Below are 19,186 nucleotides of genomic sequence, written 5' to 3' on the forward strand. Positions count from 1 at the left end.
AACTGATGTCGATAAAGATAATGATTTTAGGAACAAATTATATCAATCTACGTCGAAAAGATAGCTAAAGTTAAACAATCATGATATTTTGTGCAAGTCCTGTTTACAGTTGACACAAAAATTCGCATTTTTTTCTCAGATGGATTGCGATACATATGGTGCGTTCGAGGGAAAGGGTTTAACCAAAACTGTCCGAGTTGTTGAACGTTCCTTAATAATATGAAAGTGCATGTAGGCTAAAGGAGTTGGAAAATTACATAATATTAGGGGTAGTAGATGAGAATTAGTAGACGGACAATAGTAAATGGGTTACATCAAATGGTTTTTCGAATCATTCTACCTTCCCTCTCCTGAATTGTGTACTGCAAAGAGCAGTTCTTTGGTGATTTTACGATACTTTTTGAAGTTTTATACTTTTTAATGATGTCTGAAATTGTTAGTTTGCTAATGTAAGTCTAATTTCATATGTTTTTGAAAACTTTTTCTATCGTTACGATGGAAAAATGATGATGTTTTGTTCCAACCAAGTAGTGTGACGAATATTTCAATAAAAACTTCAATAATATAACGAATCGAATCATCCGAGAGCTTCTAACGATGCCCAAGAGTCGCATGCATCGATAATAACAAATATCAAGTGTCGAAACTAACTTACACACCACTTTAGCTAACAAAACTACGATGAAATATAACTGTCCGACTTTGCGATTGGCCGTCAAAATTCTGACTTTTTCCACTCTATTGTTTATAGCGCCGCTTGGGTACGATTTTTTTCACCGTTCTTTTTGCACGTACTTCGTAGGAAGGTGTACCAAGAAGATGCAATGAACAAAAATCATTGTTATCAATTCTAAGTACTCTAAAATCGACCACAAAGTCGGACGCATGCTCATTATTTGAGCGTCCGGATTAACTTTGGGCCCAGTGTATGTCGATCACCAACGATCTTTGGCAAATCAGTGGAACCAATGTTTTTTAAACTTCTTACTTCCATGTCGGGAATAGGTATTACTGTCCACCAACGTCTCATCGCTGGACTCGTTAATGGTAAACGTGTCACTTCTGGTGATCGCATTCCGACTCCTCTGCTCCTGCTCGTCGTCGTGCTTCGTGAACGTATTCGTACGCAGGATGCTTGCCGGCTGTTTCCTCTCGTCATGATGCTGATGTTGCTGTTTATCCAGATACACCACGATCGGGGCCGGATTTTCTTTACCATATCGTCCACTGCCGGACGAGGACGAGCTGTGTTTAGCACCGTTGCGACCCTGCAGTGTGGCTGAACTCGCCCGCCTCCCACTGTGGGCACGATCCGAGCCATCGCCGGCATCTTCCATCGTACCTCGACCACTTGTTGAATGTTTGCGCGTCCCGCTGGAAGACGTCGTTTTTGTCGTGCCCGCCGCCGTCGCTGCCTTCACGTTGGACGAACCGTTTCGCATCGTACGATCGTTCCCGGGTGGGGCGGTACTGAGGATCAGGTTTGAACGAAACGTCCGTAGAAAGGACATGGCTGTTTTGAGGAACCACAGAAGAGCAAGAAATAAAGAGCTGGTTCATTCACCACTCGGCCAGAGGGTAGAAGGGATGGCACAACTGTGTTCGTGACGATTGGACGAATTTAAACTAGTTTCACTTGTTATCGAAGTGCAGACACGACCAGAAGAGACACCGGATCGACAACCTTTTCACGCTTGTCTCCGGGTCCTCTGAACGGATAGTCCGTCCCAGAAGCAATGGAGCAACCGCTGCGAAGGTATTCCACGTGCAAAATCAAATTCATATCGTATCGAATGATTTACAATGCAAATGTAGCATGTGCGTCGTTTAAGGGCATTGATCGATAAACATGGTAACCAGCTTGGCAACCAACTGAGAAGTTGTTTGATAACTGATTCAACAACGTATTCGCTGGATATTCTTGATTTTAAAGTTAACGATTGCAAAAATTCAATTTTTCTCATCATTTAGCGGTAATTATTTAAAGACAAAATCCTTGACCAAAATACGGGCCCAACGAGTATTCTCTGTTCATTTGCTACTGTTAGGATAGGTTGCCGCAATTCCGCAACGGTTTGGCATATCCAGCAAGATCTTGAACCAAAAGGATAAGCAAACACTCACTTGCTCGAAAGCAACGCATCAGAGATTGGGAAACCTGTTTTACTGTTTTACGATCTTCGTCCAAATCGAACGACTGGTCACTGCCGGTTCGTGTCTGCATCTAACAAGCGGTAACTGGTTTGCTGGTTGGTGGATTTACCAGTGCCGACAGTGTCCGACCGGGCTGGCCCGCGATGCTGGTTGGCTGATGGACGCGAAAGCTGATGGCAACCCGCCGATGGCTGCAGTCGAGATTGTTCATCTATTAACACACCACTTTTGCAGTGTACTTTCGTACGTTTCGTGACACACTTTACTGCTGATTGTTTCGTTTTCAGTTAGGCACACTTGTGGCAATGAATTTCCAATGAGCAGCCGGGAGTGTTTTACGGGTTGATCCTTTCCAGGCGGTGGTGCTGAGCTTGGAGATCTCCAAAAGAGCGTTAGACACTTCCGGCACTATGAACTCGTACAATGTTGTCGGCCTCGATCCGTGTGCCCCTAGCTTCTCGCCCCTGCCGGTGTCACTTTTCTCACGTGACGTGATGCCACACACAACACCCCGAACAAAAGATAAAACTCGTGTGCATTCAACGAAGCACGAGCCCGCAAAGCTCTCGCCGGTCGAGATGCAAAACAGCGACTGGTCGCGCCGTTGTCGTCCACGTTCAAATCGCGTGCCGTCTCGTGCCCGGCGACCTTCTGCAACGCCACATTCATCGGGCTGCTATCCCTCTTCCCCAACTCATGCCAACCATCGGTGGTCTGCCCACACATGAGGTTGAGGTTTTTTTCTGTCCCCCCCCTTAGCTGTAGTGGTGTCGAACGATAAATCCGCGCGTTCATCCATTCCATTTCGAGAGCACCGTTCGCGATCATTTGAGCAAAACCCGGTCCCCTCCTGTCCTTCCCGACGCGTGTATCGAGGAGAGTATGATGGAAAGGGTTTGCTGGGTACGGGAACGGATTTGGTAAGCTTCCCGCCGGTTTTGGGAAAAGGTAAAACTGGTACCGGATTTTTTGCCTCCATCGTACGGCACCGCGGCAGTTTCAGTTTGGCGAACTTGGACCTTCATTGGCGCCCCGTCATCTCCAGGTGGATGCATGTGGGATGGCCGTTCTAGGCCCGTTCATTGTGTGCGTGGGAGAATCGGTACCGGTTGGAGGTGACCGCAACCTCCGGGAAGAGTATTGTTTTTCGTCTCTCTTTTTAAAGTTGTTTTTTTCTATTCCGTCTACTCTGGTAACGCCACAGCGGAAACGGAACTTGGGAAGAGATTATCTAAGGGATCGCTACCGTGGTGGTGAATCTGAACAACATCTCAGGTTGCGCTTGGGTTTGTTCCGGTATGACCTCATTGCGGCTGCTGATCGACGGTTATAGATTCGTTTTTGATTCCGCTTTGGGCCACAAGATCGAGTTTGGGGCAGGAATCGGTGGCGAAATTTCCAAAACCAACAGCTTGCACACCGTGTTATACCGTGTCGTGGCCGTAAATCAGGCTCCGCGTACCTCGACCGTATCGCACTCTGTGAATTATTCGCACCCATCGAACGATCTCGAAAATAAGCCGGCTACTCCGCAGTGCATTCGTTCCATGGCAGGACAGGCGTGGTTGGTTTTGGCCCTCATTCTGAGTGATGAGGTTGCAGAATCCGGATGGTCCCGGATGTATAGTGCAGACATTCGGCGCACAGCAGCCGACAACGGCGACAGACAGGATTCATGGTGTGTTTATTGGCCGGTGTATATTTTCATTTGGTTGCCAGACAACCGCGGTACGCTGTGCGGGAACAAGCTGAAACCTCACTTCAGGTTTGTTTGGAGACGGGCATAAACAGATGCCCATTGCCTGCATTGGGGTCACACGTTGATCGTGAGGTGCATCTTAACGCACGTGTCGATGAAGACGAAACAGGTATTTCAGGATACGATTTTGCAACAAAAAACTGTGAAGACATGTCATTCTGACTCTTGGTATATTTGTTCGAAGATCAGGTTTGTAAACATATTTGGATAAATTTAGTTTACCACCCCGAGCCACACGGTTTCTTTTAGATACCCATTACCTTCAATTTCAATATACATATTATCGTGAAAGTTCCAAAACGTTTTTTTACAACACGTTTACGATGTTTGCTAACAAGCTCGTTACAACACTCTTGGCTAAAGAAAACAACTAAGAAGACGAGAGGCACTTGCAAGCCACATATTTGTACATTTTTTCGATGTGTCGCTGTGGTAAAAATAATTATCCAGCACCTTTGGATCGTCTATGGAAAACAGCTACAACCACAATCATTTCGATGCTATTGCTAAATGGAACTGTCGGGACGAGAAACGGACACTTGTTGGCCTCAAATACATATTCGACCTCAGTGGCCCGAAAACTCGCCTCTTCGCAGTGAAATCTGTAGGGGAAAAACCCACCGTGCTTAAGATGTTGCCTCAAGCGGCGACCAACACTTACTTCGAAAAGGAGCAACACCGTGTTTTCTTCCCGTTCTCTACCATTTTCGCATCCCAGGGCCTTTCTATTCCCGCATCCCACGATGGGCCAAACCAGTTTGATCTAATGATGCAAAAGGGTCACAAGAGAAGGTTCCTTCTGAACCGGTGCAAATTCACATTTTAGTATTGCGCCTCTAACTGCATCGTTGATGGTTGTGCGTTCTAAACGTGCTGAAGAACCATAAACATCAGTTGCCGTTCTAAAGTCCAAAGGCGGTGAGGTCATCATTTCTTAAAATACATTCCCCAACACGAGCCGAACACGAGGTACGAGGGAAGTGGAGAGAACGATCGACGGAAAGCTTTCCGAAAGGTGGGATTCCCTCCCGAAGAGGCAACCATTTCGATCCACCTGGGGATCATCGAACCGAGGCCTCGCAAGGGTAAGATGGTTGCCGGTAGAGGATGCTGCAGGTCGCGCGATCTATAGCGAAGGGGAAGCATTAACGATTCACCATTGCTTTCGAGTTTTGCACAGACCGTCCGCTAATTGCAGACCGGCTGGAGGAGAGGGTGAAGCATTTGGTACTTTTTTTGTGTGCTTTCTATTTCAGAAGGCAGAAATCAGAAAGGTGCTTCGCGGAGGCGTCATACACGGTATTGGCACCGTAGCTCTCACCACGTCGAAGCCCGCGAACGCAACGATGACGTGAGCTATAAAATTGCGCTTTGAATCATGCATACTGCTCAATGGCGAAATAGACAAGATATAAAGGCCTACACCTACGTTTTTCGAAAAGTAATTACTGGAACGGGTGGTGGCAATTTGTGACGGCAAAATATATTACACATGCAATGAGTCAGTGTTTTTACACAAATGTACAAAACCAACATTTATCTTTAAACCTATACATTACGCATGAATTAAAATAAAATTATTTGTCTAAACCAGATAAGTAGAAATGTTGCTCAGAAAAGATTTAAAAAATACGTATCTTTAAAATTGTAAAAATGCCAACACACTTTCTATACTACCACGTGTAGCGATTTCATTACGTAGTATGTTTTACATTTTTATAATAAAACAAAAACACACCCATCCTTTTACATATTCTAGCGTGAATGTTGTAAATAATCGTCAATGACTGTAACCGATCGGGCTTCTTTCTGGTGGTTCATATTCAGTGATTTCTTTTCCCCGGCCGGCGATCGAATGAGGTTAAGTTAAGAGCAACCGCAGGTCATGTTATCGTGCATTAATTTCGCCCCATCCTGCTGATGGTCTCTGGAGTCGAACGAACATGGGGCACACACACCGGGCAGGGATGGAGTGGTGGCTGTGTAACCGACCTTCGCGTGTTTGACATGCCACAGGGTCGCTACCTGTCATCCCAGTGCCCTCAGGGCGTTGTGTTTATTTATTTTTTTCAACACGCATCCACGCTTATCACTCGCGGTCTGCCGGTAGAAGCTACAAAAGAACGAACAAGTGCACCGTCTCGTCAGGGACGGCCTCCTGTGTGTGTCGGTTCGGTAAGAATGTAGTCCACCGTCGTGCAGACGTATCGCTTTCCGGGTGCACACTCTTTATTGCGGACAATTATGCCCTTGCTTTCGGGCTACCTCGGAAGTTGCCCTAGCTTGCAGGGTTCAGCAGTTGCGCTGCAAGTGGAAAACAATCAGTCTCCGATCTGGATTTGCATTACCAGGTGGTATGCACCGTGTACGACGTGTTTTCAGCTCGGCATGAGAACAACGTGATAAGTGAACAATCTCTGCAATTTTAATGCACCTGGGAAACAGGAAGAGGTTTACACAACTCCAGAAAGCAAAATGCGTATCTAATCTCTACAGTAGTGGCGTCAATTCGTAATATATGTATAATATTATGTTTGTAAGACAAATGTAATAAAGGTAGATTTATTTTAGTCATTACTATACTTATTATAAAATATATTTATTATTTTATTTTAACTTCCTCATCATCACATAAAATGCTATTTTCAATTGATTCTTAAATTTAGGTTATGCACTATAAGCACACTGGCTTTTCAACTTCGCTTTAAGTCATCGTGTGAACACGTAAGCGAGAAAAATAAAATTCCGTTTTGTTTGCAAAGGTAAATGTGTTTCAAAGATAAGAAATTTGTAATGCATTCAACTCATTTCCAATAGTGAAAAATGTTTTCTCCGATGGCGTCAGCGCCAACTGAGAAACTATTGACGTGTACCATATGCGACCAATTTGGCACCAAACAGAGGCCACAATTCAAAAAGGTGTCGTACAGCTTGCATCAATGTGATAATTTTTCACGTGCTGGGTCGTAGTTGGCGCGTTTTGCACCCGGTTTTAAGCTTGGGGAATTTACGCCGGAAGCATCGACATGGCGCTCGGATGTTTCCAATCGCACCGGCGCTGCACGCGATCGTCTCCAGTGATGCTAACCGATGACAGCATGGCACCGATCGCATATTCGCGCTGCCAACACCAGTACTATGTGTGTCCGATGAGCGGAAGTAACGAGCGGAAAGATCGCTGAGCACGATCGAATTTGTTGGCCATATTACTTCCCCATAGTTTATATAACTGGTGCTGGAAGTGCAAGCGAGGCGATCTTGAGTCAGTGTTTTATAACCGTCGACTGTTTTCGCCGTAGATTCAAAGTAATAGGTAGTCAAATGTATGAATTGAGTGTGATATCATCCCACTTTTGATATTCCTGATGCTTTTGTATTTACTAAGCAATGTTTGTATGTCTGCTACGCGATATTTGAAATATGTAATTGAGGTTAATATTTTTGAAGCCAGAAACTGGCCACGATAATTTTACCTGTATTTATTATTCGCCATGTTGAGTGCAATTTTACAAATGTCAACTAATAACTGGTCACATAACTGATAGTTGAAAATTTCGATGAAATTGTTTGTTTTGCCATGAAACAGTCGTAAATAGTCATGACAAACTATTGATTCCAACATGGTAATAAAAGGACCAATTTCATGCTAGTCGTAAATTATTAATAATCGGATGTAAAGTGCTACAATTACAATATTTATGTATTTCGATTAGAGATGGGAAAGATGATTCTTTAAAAAGATCAGGTGCGGTGCAGTTCGCTCAGTGAGATGAACTGAACGCGTGCGGTGATTCTTCCGCACGTCCCAAGAGCGATTTTTCGTCGAATGGGTTATAGATTAAACGACAAATATTGACCTGGTCATTACAACACCGTGAAAAATGGGATATATTGTAAGATATCACATACATTCAGAATATTTTTTACATAAATATTCGATATTAGAATATTTAACAAGAGAATACTTGTTATGTTTATTCATGATATTTCTGGATGTGATTTTAACAACCATAATTAATATCGTTGCCCACCTAAAACAGTAATTCATTCTAAATTATAGCGGTTGATACAATAACCGCTTTTTTTTGCTATCATTTATGTACGAACGAAAGAAAGAATGGTGTAAAGATTTGCCCCACACTTACATAGTAGGAAAGTTGATCAACCGTACGAAGAATCATAACCGCACCTCTGGCGTGCGATTGAGCAGGGCTAGCCAGCTCGTTGATCAATCGAATAAACCAATACCACGCCGCCGGTTGGAGTGTTGTCGTACACATTCATGATCAACCGTAGAACGAATCAATATCGCACCGCTGGCGTGCGGCTATAGCCGGCACGGTAGGTGACCGCACGAGGAATCAATACCGCACGTCTGGCGTGCGATTGAGCAGGGCTAGGGAGCACGGAGAACGATCGTCGTGCGTAGAACCAATACCACTCCGCCAGCGGGTAGCGTATTGTCTTATCCATTCATGATCAACCGTAGAACGAATCAATATCGCACCGCTGGCGTGCGGCTATAGCCGGCACGGTAGGTGACCGCACGTCTGGCGTGCGATTGAGCAGGGCTAGGGAGCACGGAGAACGATCGTCGTGCGTAGAACCAATACCACTCCGCCAGCGGGTAGCGTATTGTCTTATCCATTCATGATCAACCGTAGAACGAATCAATATCGCACCGCTGGCGTGCGGCTATAGCCGGCACGGTAGGTGACCGCACGAGGAATCAATACCGCACGTCTGGCGTGCGGTTGAGCAGGGCTAGGGAGCACGGTGAACGATCGTACGTAGAACCTATACCACACCGCCGGCGGGTGACGTATTGTCTTACACATTCATGATCAACCATAGAACGAATCAATATCGCACCGCTGGCGTACGGCTATAGACGGTAAGGAACCACCCCGGTGGCAAAATGATCATGCTTTCTCGTTCTGTCGGTATCAATTGTCAATTGGACAGAACGAGAGAGCATGCTGATTTTGCCACTAGGGCATCGTCACACAGCTGGCGAGTCGTGATTTTTCCTATGTATGCATAGTCGCGACCATCGGCGTGCGGAAGAATCATTTTGGTTGATTTGAATGTGCGGTACTCGTTCGCTCAGTAGAAAGATCAGAGTGAATCATACAGTTCTGATTCAATTTGCCCATGCCTAATTTCGATACGACAAACCGTTCAATTAATACAATAAGCATAGACTAAAATGCAGCATTAGAGACAAACTACCTGAAAAACTATATAGTTTTCACCGTTTCCTTGAATAACGTTGGGGATGAGAGGTATAAAAATACTATACAAATGGAACGAGGATACACAATTTTGAGATATTCTACGTAGCTTTCAAAATATCGAAAGATGTTTTCCAATAATTATGCTTTTAAAAAAACACTGGTTACCACAAACCACTGATGGATATGGGTTTGGCGTAGTTGTTTGGTGGTCTCTCGACCGCGCCCTGGCCCTCGCCACTATGGCAATGCGGAAGTGAAATTTCCAATCGACACGATCTCAAGAAGTCTGCTTGCACCCATCGTCAATTTTAGGCCTGTTTAAGTGCTTAGAGTAGGTTTGAATTGACCTTCTATCCTCCGTAGAGCATACCATTTCCTGCTGCACACTCCCATCACCATTCTTAGAACATGCGGAACAGGAAATTTGTTGCCGTGAAAAGAAAGGTGATGAAATTTAGGCAATCCAAAACGGAAGGATATAATGATCTGTTAATAAGCCTCATTAAAATTACCTGTTTTTGGGATTTCCGAGAAAATTACTAAAAATACATAAGTACGATACTTTGGTTAATCTTATTCCTTACCCACCGTTCATCTGCGTACGGCTTCGGTCAATTGATAACTAGTTTTTTTTAATCGACGAAAATCCCACCAACCTTCCAATATGCTGTAATATTTGATGTTAGTGAATTCTCGTACACCAGACACACAAACACATGACCATCCGGTTCCATGAATATGGATAATTATTTATAACACCAACCTGAGAAACACTCGGATGGAAATGGATCCGATCGTTTGCAGAAGTCTAACCGGGGTTTCCATTCGCTTCAGGGGCGAGAAAAGCAAGACGCACTATACGCTTATGCTAAGACAATGTTGCACGGGTGCAGCGGAGAATGCAGCAGTGCTGCCTATCGTTCCCGGTTTGATGTGTTCGCAATTGCAACGTTATTGTGACGACTTGCACTCATTTGCATCTGTGCTGCCTTGTAGCGCTTTCTTCCGTGAGGAGATGGGGTTAATCTGGCCATCGTGCTGGTGTATTTGCGATTCAAGCAAAATCAGACTGAGCGATCTTAGGTTTCACGTTCGCTGATTTCATTTCCTCCGTTCATGAAGCGAGCTCATGAAGTATTCCGTTAGCCGGATAAGGTTCTTGCATCAATTATACCGTATGCTAAAATCATCTTTAAACCATTTTAGCAATTTTATTTTAACCAAAACGTAACGTAACGTTTTTTTTTTTGCAATTTCCTTCCAAAAATGATAGTTTAGAAACATGATTACCATTTTATTAAATTAAAAATAACCAGTGAAAGAGAATATTTTTCTGCTTTCCTGTTTTTCATATTTTGGTGATAATAATCGACCGACGACGGCACAATGTTGTTAGGTAAAATTATTCAGGAAGTCAAAATATTTTCCAGTGCCTGGTTAATGCCACTCTCTGGGCTCTTTCTTGTGCATATTCAACACATTGGCATAAACTAGAGGTGAGTCATACCTTATGGACTGGTTTTTCTTGAGACCTGTTGAACGATTTTGCATGCGACCAAAACTGCAGGAGAGGCCGTTCCTTTATTATTACGCTTACTTTTATTTTGCAAGAGCATATGCCTTTACCTACGCATCATTCGTCCCAACGAATGGATACCTGGTTTCTACCTGTAGTCGAGGACATTCCCCTCCTCCAGGAATTCCCCCTATTCATCCAATGCTGAGCCGGTTTATTCCGTGGTACCGACTTGAAGGTCAATATTTTGTAGATCAACAAACTAAAATCCCGCAGATGCGTATCTCTGCATCTATATGCACTCTGGAAACCCTGGTTTCGTTGTGGTTGTTGTGAAAAATTAGGAAATAAATTGTACCTTGTCAATGAGCGAATGCTTTTAATTTTATTCATAACATTGAAAGCGATGACGTAACTCGTATTCAATATAATTAGGCATTTGAATCAGCTTGATCATAGTATACAGAATGGTAGAGCATAAATTTGAAATATTTAAACTCACATAAAAAAATTGTTTATTTTTCTGTTCGAAATGGTTTCTAAGCAAAAAAGTAATGCAGATACTTTTCAAACATAAAGAGAGAAGTAAAATTATCTTTAAAGTAAATATGAACTGTATTCAATACTAGACCGGAAGAGCGTTGACCTAAATAAATAATTTGCTGCCAGTGCCAACGGGCAGATAGTGCAAAAACCAGCATAAAACACATGTTTTCAAGGGACTAGGAACTGCCATAAAATGTTTACAACTATATATATGGACCGTGAAGGATGGACATACATCTTCTTCTTCTTTTCTTCTTCTTGGCGTAACGACCTCTTGATCATGCCGGCCCGTTAAGGGCTTACGAGACTTGTTTCCCTGTAGTACGTGGATAGTCAGTCCTCTCGTACAGGGGAGGGTACGGTCTCGGTTGGGACTCGAACCCACGCCGTCGAGGTGGTGAGCCCCGGCGCTCATGGGCCGATTTTCTAACCGGCGCTAACGCTCGGCTGTCGCGATGGACATACATACATGACATGAATATAGTAAATGACCTGAACGAAGGGTCCTATCTCAAAACGTCCTTTATGAAAACAAATACACTGATAGAATATTAGAAATGAAAACTTAAAGTAATATTCAACACAAGTTACTGCTACTTGTAATATATGAAAATATTACGACATCTTTAAAAATAGAAATATGGCATTTACATTATTCAGTTGAAAAAAATTAAATATAAGTGATATCTATAACTAATATAATCAGTATAACCGATACGTGAGCAATAATACTCTGTTGCAAAATCATTATTTTAATAATTTCGAATTGGGCGGATGCTGCGCGGATATAACGAATGGCATCGGTTTACCCTCTATTATCAGAGCAAAGAGGTTTTTCTACGATTAAATGATTCTTTTTTTTTCTGACTAAAGTTTTCACAGGTTCAAGACCAAGAAATACGCTCAACTCGTGTTTATAAATTTTAAATTTATAAAAATATACAACAGCCTATTTGTTCCATTTGCATGACCTTTAGATATGGATACAATATCTAAATTGCTATGCCTCAATATTACAGCGATCACTACACGTAAACCTGCACGAAACGTAAATTTTATCACGTTGAACTATTTACGAGCGTCTCCATTTATCTCCTTTTATAGAATAAAACCGATGTATTGTACTTGAAGAAGTGAGTCACAGGTTGGCTACATCGATTAAAAAAATCCCGATACGACATCTCGTAAGACGCACTCCAGGGTACCTTAATAGTTTCCCACTAGCATCGTGCACTTCCTCTGTGGTAACGATGCACTTCGAGGGAGGATGAAATTGTGTATCATAATTAATTAGGGCCTCTAGTGCTATTGAATCGCTGTTACATATATGGTTAATATGGCTCCATTTTACGGCTGTGGCGAGACCGCAGCGCGGTTTATCTACCAAACAAATCTGCACAGTCGAGGCCCGCGATTGTCTTCCCAGCCTGAGAGTGCACTTTCGGTGGAGCCTTCGCCCTGTGCGTCTGTCGACACGACCTTCTTCTCCGGAGGCTACGGTGCCATTTGTTAGCTAGGTGCAAGGAAACGGAAAGCTTTTGAGCATGGTACACAAATACCGCTTCCCTCTTGGTGCCGAGTGGAACGAATGTCAACGTGAATGAATGCCGAGTTGGATCGACGGTTGGCCTCGTCTTTCCGCGACATGCCATCGTATTTTACGTTTTGGTACTAGCTTTAGCTGGCGAAAAGCTATGGACTGAGCCCCGAACACTTGTTCACGGTGGTTCCCGATGATTGGGATGGGGTTTTCCGTATTTTGATTACAACCGGATTCTGTGAGAGACAGAGTTTTTTTTAAAATATATTCAGTGTTACACAACCATTTGGACTTGTTTTCCTATTTGGATTAAATAATATTTGTTTCATATTTTCTAGTGCAGTGTTTTGTTTGCAATCTATTGAGATTTTATTAAAGTCAGGATGTTCAATTACACCATATTCGTAATAATAATAATAATTATTATTATTCGTCCCATGAGCGCCGGGGCTCACCACCTCGACGGCGTGGGTTCGAATCCCAACCGAGACCGGACCCTCCCCTGTACGAGAGGACTGACTATCCACGTACAACAGGGAAACAAGTCTCGTAAGCCCTTAAACGGGCAGGCATGACCAAGAGGTCGTTACGCCAAGAAGAAGAATAATTAATAATTTGTTTATTAAGTAATTTATGTATTAATACGTTTATACATTTTATTAACTTTTTATTTATTCTTGGTTCAATAGTGAAAATGCTTGTGAAACTTGCATGAAATATTTCTTATAGTTTTAATTGAGGGTTAAGGTAAAATCTCCTAACTTGAAACTATCTAACTACTCGGAACAATTGGATTTCAACTAATCATGATGAAGCTGGAGCTTCGCATTTTAAGGATAAAATTGTGTTACTTAGACCGTAACACGACTATATGTATTTCTTATTATTTCTATGCGTTATCTGTTATGTATTTTTCTTCTCTTTGTGTATATTGTAAAATATTAATAAGTTACTCTCATTACAATAATAATAATAATAAGGGAGTCCGTGAAGGCCGAGCGTTAGTGCTGGTTAGAAAATCGGCCCATGAGCGCCGGGGCTCACCACCTCGACGGCGTGGGTTCGAGTCCCAACCGAGACCGGACCCTCCCCTGTACGAAAGGACCGACTATCCACGTACAACAGGGAACCAAGTTTCGTAATCCCTTAACGGGCGGGCATGACCAACAAGTCGTTGCGCCAAGAAGAAGAACAAGAATAATAAAATATAATAAAAAGTCGTTCTTTTGATAACAACTTCAGTAGCATTAGACCATAAAACTAGAAGTCATAAAACGTAACAGAGAGAAGAACAGTATTATTGGCATTTGTGATGGCATCAAAATTTATATTTTAGCTTTGTTTTTTTGCCAGACGGCGACAAGTTGTAAAAAGCCCTGGTACTTTATGTTGCGTTTCAAGCTTTTTACAGTTTTTTTTTTAAATTATTTTGGGGTCCCTTAACTCCCATAGACATATCGTGGCTGAAAACCAGCGAGAAGAATTTGCACAAAGTCGCTGTTTTTCCTGTCAAGCCTTCCGGCGTATGGGGAAGTGTATAGTGTGCAGTGTCTTCCGGAATTAAGCAACTTTATCAGAAAACATCATAAAGAGCACGATTCAGTGGTTTGGACATACCTGGCCACAGTAAATCATGTGCAAAGAGAATCGGAGGAGTTGAACGGGTCAAATATAATTGATATACCCGACACTGCTAACCCTCCTTATGACTCTCAACTTCAACCAATCCTAAAAACATTTAACACACTTAAAGGTAGGACCTATTCTAACATTTTAAACTTTTCTTTATTCAATTAGCTTGGTTAATGTTTTTCTTATCACCGATGAAATTTTTTTTTTTTTAATGCAAACGTTAGATACGGCTTGCACCGTGGAACAGATATACCTATTTGTAGTATAATTCGCCCCACCCCGACCACCCTTGTCGCGATTAGCGACCGGGTTTGATCAACTATAAGTCTTTCGCTAGTAAATTCACTTACAAATTGGATACGTTTTACATCATACGGAGGTGATCTGTTAAGACCTTGACACAGTTTCAATTCCAGCCACAATAGAAGACACTATGCAGAGTTCAAACAGTGTTACACAATGAACAGCTGCGGTAATTATTCGAGTCACTGCTACGCTGTAATAATTATTGTGTCAATCCGAAAAATGCCGCCACCCGTGATTTACTGGACATCGCGATTCACCTGGGAACCGATTTGGAGTGGGTCATGTTTTTGGGTGGCCTTCCGACCGTTCTTATGGAATTTTAATTAGCACCGCTATCGGCTAGACCCTCCCCGGGCCATGTTTTGATGATGGGGAAGGTGGCATCAGTCCATTAGCGGCCGATTGCAAACTTGTCGAGTCCGTATCGGACGCCGAGAGTTCTCATCATAAACGAAGATAGCAGAGTAGCGACCGCCGCCCGAGCCCACAGGGGCGATTATCATGTCTGTGATGGGACAGTATTGATTGATAAAATTGGGCAAAAAAAATCGCTACAAAAATCAGACGTGACGATTGGCAGGGAAGATTGTGATAAACTTGCAACATGACGTCGAACATGGATGGAACGTCGAAGGTATGCAGCCCATCAGCTTGGCTGACGTTTCTTTGAAAACGCGCCCTCTCCTTCCTCAAGCATCTTACCGGTCCGGTTAGACGGCTGCGATGACCGCATGAAGGACATTCCCAGAACACAACACGTAAAAATTCGTCATCCAATCGCGACTGATCGAGTGTATATTCGCGTGTCCGTGAGGGCGTTCCACCTTCGCAAAACCCACTCATTTCGTTCTTACCTACGTGTACAAGACGTGTTTTTCATTGGTATGTCGGCGAAAGCACAACGACTCACGATCGTCAGGGAATTTCGTTGAGGTAAAGACGGATGACTCTGTCTGCTCGAAAGTATAATATAATTATAGGCCTACTTCCAGATGACGTCATGGCGCAGTCTACTTGTTTCGCTGCGCCACGAGACGATTCAATTGGAAATTCGACTTTTATTAAGCTGTTTATTATGCGGACCTCTCTCGCATGCTGTCTGGCGATTGTCTGCGCCAAACGAGTTTGAGAGCGTGTGCAATTGGGTGCAAGTTTTGCTGCATCACTCCCTTCTGGTGGCAAATATGGGCGCCTCGCATTCATAACGTTCCAAGTTTTCAAGCAACCCCTGCGTGTGTGGTGATGATTTTAATTCGCAAATACACACAACACTATCTATCCCGCTGCAAAACACATGTGATAAAATGGAGGAAGGAAAAAAAAGTTAGTCATCACAGATTGCCGCGATAACGGGGGGGAACATGAGAAATGGGAACATGTTCCGGATGACTGCCGTGCGCTTGAGGGGTCCACAATGTCCGATTACACTGCGGAACGTGGGACGCGGAAATGCCCGAACACGTTGCCAGTGGTGCACAAAATTGTTTAGAACGCCACGCAGCACACGTCGTTTTGAACAACGCCCCGGACAATGCCGTGATGCTGCTGCGCTCGATCACACTAATTACAAGCAGACACAAACCAGGCGGCACATCCTCCGAGCAATGTCATCGGGGATGATGACACTTAGTAGAATATAGACCGCACTGTGTGGCCAATACCGAATGGACATGGAAGAATATCGATGCAATGGAGCAATTTTATCATTAAACCTGTATGAATAGTAACTTTGATTCGTGCCGTTGTAGGAAAGATGGATTTTATAACCACATGGTACCAGCAGCAAATGTTAGGAAAATGTTGGGATTTTCATAAATCTTTAAAGATTTTAACTATACACCGGTGGTTTTTTATTTGTCCAAAAATGTGTGTATCGTCCTAAGTTTTCTCAGAACTTACCAGTATTTATCAAAATCAAATACTTTAAGGTTGTTGTATACAATTGAATCAAGAAAGTGGAATACAAATCAAACTAAAAGTTCCTCTTTTGAACCATCAGAACTTTAGGAAAATTTGCATAAAGTTTAAAACATCATCAAAATAAAACCATTCATGCCTTCTTTTCAACATTCCATCCAATTTGACTATAGCAGAGATGTCAAACATGCGGCCTGCAAAAACGTTGTATGCGGCCTGTGATACCTTTGAAATATTTATTGTGAACATGGCTCCACGAACTATGGGTTTTATACCCGCAACAGGACTGAACCACTGTCAATTTGAACAATTTCTATGTGAACGTCATACTCACCATTGATTAACATCTCGCCGACGTATGGTGTTGGACAAAGGCAAAGATTTTACACAGATTTTTACACAGAGCTTTGTTTTACGTGAAAACTACTGGCGTGTTATCGATCAATGGGGAGTATTACTTTCTTATAGAAATTGTACACTACAATAATTATTCCCACAATAAGACATACTGAATCATTACATCATGCCTTGTTTCGCTGAAAATTGCTTATATAATGATAGTGGAAATCTCAAGAAAATAACATACAACTAATAAAAAGTTGTTTATGATTCATAGCAAATTTATAAGAGGTAATATAATACACCGAAAATTTAAAAGTATAAAACATGATTCAATGTTAAGTTTAAAGCCCACTGATAAGAACCTAATTTCATGAATCCAATCAATACTACGTTTTGGCCCGCAAATCTGTTTTGGGAGGAAATGCGGCCCGCAAATTCAACTAAGTTTGACACCATTGGGCCGCTTTTCTCGTACAAGGAGTACCACATCTTAAATAATTTAATTCTATCACATTTGAACGATAACCAAGACATTTTCTCCGAAAGCAACAAAACTCGAAAATATTTTGTAAGTAAAATCAACAACATTAAGGTGTAGAAGTTGTGAACTCTCGTTTTTGCTCAAATTGTTGGCCATACGTATTTATAAAAAAACATTTCAGAACAAACTAGTATTTAGTATGCAATTTCATTTCTTGTCCAAACAGTTTCAAAACATCGAACTATATGTAGGGATGTGTGATACAGCCTCCATTACCATTGTACCTGTATACGTAAGTATCAAATTTACATCATTTGGATACTATGTTATACACATTGATCTTTACCCGGTTGACAAAAATTCAAATTTTTTGCAGCTGTCATGTAGTACCAGCAAGTTTTTCCATGGCAGTTTGCTGGGACTCTTGCTGGAACTACATAGTACCAGCAACAATGTCAATTTCTGTCAACCGGGTATTTACCAGCTGTCGGGTATAATTCAACTGTAGAATAAAGCACAAAGCAACATTTAGTAACATCTAAACCTAAATAAATCAATATAAACTGTCTCCAAAAACAAAAACCATCCATCTATAAACAAAATATATCCATCCTAGCCCAAGCTTTTTGATGATGGCCTTGGTTTGTTTGATCGTTCCCCACAGTGGACCAGGTGTACCGTACACAAACAGCATCCCCTGAGAAGCATCGGATGTCCATCTTTGCGATCGGTCTGTATTTGTTTTTGTTTACCAGACGTGAGGCTCACTGGCGCCCATTATCTTGCGTGCGCTAGATGACGGAAACCCGCGTCGTACGATGGTGTCATCCCCAAAGAAAAATAAAAATGAAACCGCGTATACCGGGGCGTGTGCTTTTGCGACGATTAATTGGATTCACATAACCGTCGCGATCGCTTTGGTACAACATCATCACCATCATCCTCTGTGTGATAGTAATTTTTCTCGAGTCGTTGGTTGATTACCATGAAATTCGCGTTGCCCGGTCCCAGGCGCTCGGAAACAGCATGCAACGCCCCGGATGACACATGGAACCCCAATTCGTTAAGCTGCCAGTCGGACCGGGGAATATTTTTCCAGTGACTCTATTCTCGGACGAAACAATCAATTTAGACGCAATAATAACTCGCCATCGGGTGATTTCGATTGGTCGCCCTGGAAAAGACGTCGTTGTGTCGTGGATGCATGACATGTGATTAACAAATGAATAGTCTTTAAAAACAGACGACGGAGCTTCATTGGCAATAAAAAAATACAATTTCTGGTTTTATGTCTTTATGCTTACCTTTTCCGAAAACTGATCCCGAGGCGTTCGCGAGATCGTTAGAGCTCCGAGGGCCTTCGCCATATCGTCGCCACTGTGCGATAAGGTCAGCATGGTTCGTCTGTTGGCGCTGTTGTGTTTCGGCTTTTGTCTATTGGCCTCTGTTCCACGCCAAACAACCCCTAACGCTTTGCTCTCCCACACACACACACACACACACAGAATACAGAACACTTGTTTCACTCTCGATCACCCCAAAAGCGCAGGTGAACTCGCGCTAAAGGCACACAAAGATTCCTAATGTGACAGGCGTTGGATTGATCAAGAAGTAAGCTTCCGTTAGGTTTCGAATATGGTCCGAATAGACACACACACACTCATATACGCGCGAACGATAGAATCTCACTCTGTGTAGTTAAAAACAAAAAAAGAACAACCCGTTACACTGTAGTGGACAGACGCAAGTGGACACA

At 42.7% G+C, this 19,186-nt stretch overlaps 1 protein-coding gene across 1 annotated transcript in view; it reads right to left on the reverse strand.

Moving 5' to 3' along the window:
• The window catches only part of LOC131281869 (four and a half LIM domains protein 2), a 120,830-nt gene extending 102,000 nt beyond the window's left edge, over positions 1-18,830 (reverse strand). The window contains exon 1 of the mRNA XM_058311226.1: positions 18,735-18,830. Coding sequence (XP_058167209.1) covers positions 18,735-18,827 — 93 coding nt within the window. The 5' untranslated portion in view covers positions 18,828-18,830. The remainder of the gene's footprint in view (positions 1-18,734) is intronic.
• Between the last annotated feature and the right edge of the window lie 356 nt (positions 18,831-19,186).

The sequence above is a fragment of the Anopheles ziemanni genome, chromosome 2 (assembly GCF_943734765.1).
Source record: "Anopheles ziemanni chromosome 2, idAnoZiCoDA_A2_x.2, whole genome shotgun sequence".
Classification (NCBI taxonomy): Eukaryota; Metazoa; Arthropoda; class Insecta; order Diptera; family Culicidae; genus Anopheles; species Anopheles ziemanni.